The sequence below is a fragment of the Nothoprocta perdicaria genome, unplaced genomic scaffold, assembly GCF_003342845.1.
Source record: "Nothoprocta perdicaria isolate Ctin4 unplaced genomic scaffold, notPer1 scaffold_33, whole genome shotgun sequence".
Classification (NCBI taxonomy): Eukaryota; Metazoa; Chordata; class Aves; order Tinamiformes; family Tinamidae; genus Nothoprocta; species Nothoprocta perdicaria.
In genome coordinates, this window is record NW_020455566.1 from 4,333 (window position 1) to 11,275 (window position 6,943).

At 44.6% G+C, this 6,943-nt stretch overlaps 2 protein-coding genes across 3 annotated transcripts in view; one reads left to right on the forward strand and one right to left on the reverse strand.

Moving 5' to 3' along the window:
* Positions 1-1,208: 1,208 nt before the first annotated feature.
* Positions 1,209-6,748, reverse strand: CDCA8 (cell division cycle associated 8). 2 transcript variants are annotated; one of them, XM_026043589.1, is made up of 10 exons: positions 6,640-6,748; positions 6,175-6,303; positions 6,009-6,049; positions 5,548-5,623; positions 5,084-5,223; positions 4,436-4,515; positions 4,000-4,098; positions 3,261-3,387; positions 2,935-3,021; positions 1,209-2,643 (listed from the first exon to the last, which is right to left on the reverse strand). In XM_026043589.1, exons 1-10 carry the CDS (start codon positions 6,722-6,724, stop codon positions 2,599-2,601), a joined length of 909 nt encoding a protein of 302 aa, XP_025899374.1. In that variant the 5' UTR covers positions 6,725-6,748; the 3' UTR covers positions 1,209-2,598. The 2 variants fall into 2 exon arrangements, with proteins under 2 accessions (XP_025899374.1, XP_025899373.1); XM_026043588.1 differs by having other exon boundaries at positions 4,000-4,101.
* The window catches only part of CUNH1orf109 (chromosome unknown C1orf109 homolog), a 1,912-nt gene continuing 1,691 nt past the window's right edge, over positions 6,723-6,943 (forward strand). The window contains exon 1 of the mRNA XM_026043358.1: positions 6,723-6,886. Within this exon, the coding sequence (XP_025899143.1) occupies positions 6,723-6,886 (164 nt within the window). The remainder of the gene's footprint in view (positions 6,887-6,943) is intronic.

Sequence of the window (6,943 nt, forward strand, 5' to 3'; positions counted from 1 at the left end):
CTCTGCGCATGCGTGCTCCCCCCACCCTCTTGCAGTACCGAATTTCGGACACGCGATGGCAGCAACCAATAAAATACAGGAAGAAAAGCTCAGACTTCCTTCCAGCCCTCTTGCAGTGTCACAGAAATTCCCACCCTGAATGAAGAGGGCAATTCTTCTTTTGTTTAACAGAACGTTATTTGCAAAGGTCTCACACCGATGCTGGAGATTTACTTGAGCATTAAAGCTGCAGAGAAATGAACTCCAAACAACAGCGAGGTGTTCCAGAGAAGCGTGGGGCAGGCAGCGTGAGAAGTGATGGATGGGTCTAGCTGTCAGCTGCAAGGTAGTTCTCATTTAGGTCAGAGCCACTTAATTCACATTGGTAATGGAAAAAGGAAGCTTGGATTTTAGCATCATTACTGCTTATGACACCAACACTGGCCCTCTGTCTGCTGCATCGCTCCATGCTTTGCAGAGCAAACTCAGCACTCAACAGCATGGACAAAAATGCACAAATGGTTGTAAACACACCCATGAGTTCTGCAACAGTAACCATGGAATAGAGCCTCTAGGCTAGGCAAAGACCTTAGCTCCTTTTCTTGCCCTGGAAAACGCATATTTACGAGTTGACACTTAGGAATGTGCATCCAAACAGCAGTTCCATATTTCTATATACAGCTTAATTACTGTCTTTTTAATGACTATGTTAACAGAACTCAGTCTGTAAAGCAACCATACTGCTGGATTTAGATTACAATATTACCAGCTGCAGCTTAGAAGCTGCCGCTTTTGTTGAAAAGCTGCTGGAATCTGTTAAGAGCAGCTTGCAAATACACATATGGAGCAGAGGGCTGCAGTACAGCACCATAGAATAAATGTGTGAATGATGCTCTAAAACCTTCCTCACCTCCCACACTGACTTACAGACATGTATGAAGCATGAGCTGCTTCCCATGGTCACTTTCCCCATCTCCTTGCTCAGCTTTAGGAAGACACACGATTTCCCCAAAGATGCTCCTCAGAGGGGAAGCAGCTGCCAATCCTCCATTCTCTGCTTCTGCAACCCTTTAACACAGGCATCTCAAATAATTCTCTTATAGAATGTGCATAGTAAAGCTTTAAAAAAAACACAAGTCAGGGAACACCAATAAGCAAAATTTAGATAGCAAGTCTTTAATGTCACAGGTTCAAAGCCACCAAGGATTCTTTTGCAAAGAGATGACATACATAAAGCAAACAGTTTTTAATAGAGCAGAGTCTTACTAAGAGAAATAGAATACAAACCTGGAATTAAACTTGGGTGTGGCAACAGAAACAAAAAACAAAGGAAGGAAGTAGCAACCAGGAATTAAAGTTAGCCATACCTTAAAAAAAAATCCATACCATAGCTAAAGAGTGAAATATCTTCACACAGCTTTACCAGCCATAAAGATTAACAATAAAATGAGATCCTTGGTATTAAGAGTAATCTGTCGTAAGACTTTAAATGATCTTCTCAGACAGCTTGAGCTTCATAGAGCTCTGCTTTTCCAAGCTCTTGAAAAGCAAAGACAGTGATCTTAGAAAAGCAAATACAAGCTCTTCATTTTGTAAGGTTTAAGCCAAATGTATGCCTCCACATATAGGTTTTAAGAACATTAAACTACTTAAATAGTATCTGTTCATAGAGACTACCCTTTCTCTTGTAAACAATGAACATTTGTGCCCAGGTGTTTTTTGTTCCCCTGTTTAAATGCATTGAACAGTTCTTTGTCAAGAGAATGTATGGAGTTCAATTCAATTTGGATCAGCAGATAGAGCTAGATGTTGTTCTACTGTACCTGGCTTCCTTCCTCCCTGCCCATACTCAGTTCCATGAGTAAAACTTCACCTAATGATCTAGAAAGTGGTTTTGAGAGAGCAGAGTTCTCTTACATTAGAGGCAGCCAGTGGCTCTAAGATGACTCCCAGAAAACTAGTTTATCAGAGATCTGTCTGACAGGTCTGTAAAGTTAAATGCCTTGTAAGAGGTTTTAAAGAGAACCTGTGCATTTCGTATTTAAAGAAATAAAAGCTCACAAATAGAACAGCTCCAGTAAGTACACAATTTACTGTACTTGACTCCTCCCCCTTCTATTCATGGCAGCATCATAAACTGCAAGTAGCTTTATATCTAGTCCAATTTATCAGTAACTTGCTATTATGTATCTCAACTACTACACTGAGATAGTCATCACCTTTTGAACGCTTCAGTATAGAAAAGACATCCCCAGAAAGTGCAACAAACCCAATCTATTGCTTACGTTTCCTAGACAGATACAAGGTTCAGTCACTTGTACCCTCCCCTTGTCTTTTGCAAGACGCCAGGAGAACATTTACCCATCTTGCTAGCCTGCAAACCCAAGATAACTGTACCTTGGTCTCAGTCTCAGAAGAAAAAGCAAATAAAGTATTTTTCCTCTTGAAAAAATAGAAAAAAAGCAATGTATCCTAATACCGTTACAGACTCAGGTAGAAAAATCAGTTAACTTCCATTCTGTAAATTAATAGAAGGAAGAAACAAACTGGAGCGAGAACTCAAGGCAGCAGTTCTAAACACAGCGTTCCATATTTACAGAAGGATGGCAGCACTAAGTTTCATCTGTTTGTCTTTGCACCACTGCATGCTTGGGCAAGACGAACCTAGAAGGAAACAGAAATTAATCAGTAGCCACAACTGGTTGCCACTTCTTCCAGAAGTGGAATAAGATGATTTTGATACATTTTCTGAAAACATTGAAAATCATTCTCTTCCAACTAGCGTATAATTTATCCACAGTTTACATCAAACCAAAGGTGAGGAAAAACTATTCCCCACTCTGCTTCCCTTTTCATGACCAGCAACATAAGTCAAGATACAAGACACAGGGAGTTCAACTGTCTAGTGAATTGGAGCAACAACACAGCATTGCAACTGCAACTGAATACAGTTACCGAAAGCTTCTTCATAATTCCTTGGGCCTCTGGATTCAGATGAAGAAGATTCTTCTTGGTCAAATCACTTGCTGTTAAACGAATGCTCTATAAAGAGAACAGATCTCAGTCACTTAAATATACAGCACAACATTAGTCTACGCTCTGCTCAGAGCAGCTTGAACTGCTCCTACTTCTGACTAAAAGTTTTAAAAAGCTACTTCAAAATTGTATCAATCCCCTATCAACTCTGATGGCACAGCTAAATAGGCTGAAATGTTTATACCCCTCCCTGAAGCCCCCAAAAAGTTGCAAGCAGTTTTTGCAGATTCCTGTCCCTGGTTTACCTCTCCTCCTCCAACAGGAACAGTAATGAAGATATCGTTGCCGTCAGCAAGGGGGCTGCCATTGGCAGAGATGGTGTAAACCCGCTCGTTCAGCGCAGGCGTGCGCAGACCCGGCGTCTTGAAAACCCTGAAACATTTCAAAGTTAAAGAACCACTTTCATCGCAGATGACTGAAGTAATCCCAGACAAACTCAATATTTTCTAATGGAAAGGATTTAAAACCATTTTCTCTGTGAAACAAGGATGACAGGAAGAGGGGCTCACTGTGTCCCACAAATAGATGGTCTATCTATAATAGAGCTAGAATGACGAAGCAGCAAAAGAGCGACTGCCTGTGAGGCCTGAACAGATTCAGAAATGGTTCACTGAACAGACAGGAGAAACATTGCAATTTAGACCTTTACAGAGACTCAGAATTTGCAAAGGTAGAGTCAGCAACATGCAATTCTAACTCCACAGAACACCAGGGTTCTGGGTGCCAGTCAGAAATGTTATCTCTGCCTCAATGATACCATTCTCATGTGGGATTTTCAGATAATGCTAAGCATGTTCTATAAAAGAAGTCCTGAAAGAAAACCAAGTCAGGCAATGCCAATAAAGCACTCAAACTGCAAATCTTTCATTTCACAGATTCAAAGAACCAGCAAGGACTATTTTAAAAACTGATAACAGATGCATAAAGCAAACAGTTTCTAATACAGGGAAGAGACTTACTAAAAGACAATCACAGAATACAAACCTGGAATCAAATCTGGGTGTGACCATGGAAGTAGCTCCCCGACCACAGATATCCACAATTCTCCCATTAGCTGGAGTAATAAAGTTGTTTCTGCTTGATCTGCTAAAGTTAAGGGAAAAAAAAGGACATCAAGCTCTAAAGAAACACATTAACAGATGTACAAGCTCTGCCTTACATGGTACTTGCACAAGGGGGCAACTAAAGACGACCAGAGGCTCTTACCGATGAAAGGTAAATACCCAAGCCAGGCAGAGCTGGTCCTCAGAGGAGAGGAAGCTACTCTCCCTTCATTCACTATTAATTCATTGATTTTCTACTTCATGGCCTCTAAACTAGCAAGCCTACCAAATCTTACTCCATTTCCCTTGATTTGTATCCGTAACACACTCCCCTTTTCTGAAAGAGAGAGGAAAAAGTGATAGATATCTCCTTGTACCTTTTACTCATGCGCTTCACTCTCGATGAAGGAGCTCTCCTGTTCCTGAACGCTGGTGCTTTTTTACTGGATGCCTTTATCTGGAAGAGATGACTCAAAACAGTTTTACTGTCACACAACATCTAGGCCCAGCTTCCATACAAAAGTTTGACTCAATAGCTTCTGTTCTAAAGCACAAAAAGCCTGAACCAAGTGACAGACAAACTCCTATAAATCTTGCCATTTTAATATCTTTCTTACATTTTTTTTCCCCCTCTGCTATAGAACACTAGGAGGACATTGGGCAACATGAACTTTTAACCTAATCCAGTAATGTCCACATTCACTATGGCCCAGAATAAAAGAAGCAGAAATCAGTATTGCTCAAGTTAAAAGTATCTCTACTGCAGGAAATATCAGTCTCTATACAAGTACATTAGTTCAGAGCAAAAAGATGAGACGCGAGATCTTGTAGATGTACAAAAGCAAGAGAAGCAGCAAGCAAGCAAAGTGACTGCACTCTCTAATACCAAAAATTTCAAAACTTTTATCACTAAGCCCTACAAGAGGCCTCTTCAAAGTGCCTTGGACAGCTGCGCTGTCACAGACATCATCTCAATGAAACCCCTGAAATCTCAAGAATAGCCAATGCAAGGAATGTCTATTTACCTTTCCACTTTTTGGATTAACATTTTCAGTTTCTAGTTCTGCAAGAGATTGGTTATCGTGTTTTGTTTTCTTTGCTTGAGGAAGCAAAGGAGACTCTGCTTCTTCTTCAATAGCTTCAATATCCTGTTTAGATTTTTCAGCTAAAAAGAGAAAGCATTATTTGAGCCAGAAGCAATATATTGTTAGATAAGAGTTGGGGTAAAAAGTAAATAACTACAAGTATTTTTGGCAACAATTCAGTCCAAAAATGCAAACTCCAAAAGTAAGGGTAGAGAGAACACTATTCTGTTTAAGACTTTTAAAAAACAGAATGCAATTCCTTTTCTTAACAAGAGTAAAAGAAGTATTTTCTAGTATTTAAACATGTTAAAGGCTGCAAATAAGAGCTGAATTATTCACTGAACACAGACCATTATGAACTTTCATGCTATGGAATTCACCACAATGCTTAAAAGCAAACTGACCTTTCTTGATGATTTTTAAAGGCGTCTGAATAACTTCAGCTGTTATTTTATTTATTTCCATTATTTCCAAGTCTGCCTACAATTAAAAACAGTCATGATACCATTAGGATCACCAATAGCTGCAGTGAGGCAAATTTATAGACTAAATCCCCAGTTATTTTGCAATAGAAATACATCCATATTCAGCTGCTGTGCTCAAAGGGGAGCTTTTGCATACTCTGGAAGTGGCAGTAACCTAAAGGAGTAGCAGACTCCCCAGCAGTGACAAGCAGTGACAAGCCAGGAGTGCTGTGGATTCTGTCTTGGCCTGTTCCCTGCTGCAAGAGCAACACGATTAGGCAAAGCCCGTAACAAACCCAGCAAGTGTTTGTAAACTTCAGGGCCTCCCGGTTCCTTCAGGAACCGGGAAACTGCTCCTGTGATGGGCATCAGGGCAGGTAGGGTTTCCACGGGACACCTACCGTGGCAGCCTCCTCCAAGACCTCTTTGCTTCCTCCTTTAGCTGCAAGGAAAGGATGAGAAAAAGTTAATGCACACGCAGGGCGACCCATGGGGCCAGTTCAGCCCCCAGCAAGGGGCGGGCTAGAGCCGAGGGCCGCCCCGGTGCCGCTGCTGTCCCTGCAGTACCAAAGTACTCGTGCCACCTCATGCCGCGCAATGCCAGCGGCAGCCGCAGGATCTCGATGCCGTAGAGATCTCCCACCTCCTGCGCCAGGCGCTGCCCATTCGTCCGCAGCCGCTCGATCCGGCTCTGCACTGCAGAGACACGCGCGGGCTCAGGGCGCCGCCGAGGACCCTGTCCGGCTCCATGTCCACAGCGGCCCCTGGGACCCCATCCCCTGCCCCCCACCTCCGGCCGCAACCGACCCCCCGGCGCACGTGGCCCTCGCTCCCGTCGCCCTCCGGACCTCCGCACCTCGCTCCCGCCGCCGGAGCCGCCCCGGGTTTCCTTCCCCACGCCGCCCCCCCGATTTCCCCTCCCCCCCTCCCCCCCCGGCTCCCCCCCCCCCACCGGATCCGCCCCTCCCCCTGCCCCCCCGGATCCCGCCGCCCCCCAGATTCCTCCTTTCGCTCCCGCCGCCCCTGGGCCACCCTCGCGGTCGAAGTCCTCCAGGAAGGCTGCGAGCTTCCTTCCTCGCGCGCCTCCTCTCGCGTTCTTCCTGCGCGCGGGGGCCATGGCGGCGGGCTCAGAGTTCGGCGTTGGCTCCGGTACCAGTAGGCGGTCGGTGCCCACCTCGCTCCTAAGGCGTGCCGCCCGCGCCCGGCCTCGTTTAAATCAACGGCCGCCGCAGCGCGACCAATGGGCGCGCACGCCGCGCGACGCGCTGACGCCGCGGCGGTGACGCAGGACGGAGCGGCAGCGGCGACTCAAAGGCATGGCGGACGGCGGTATGGC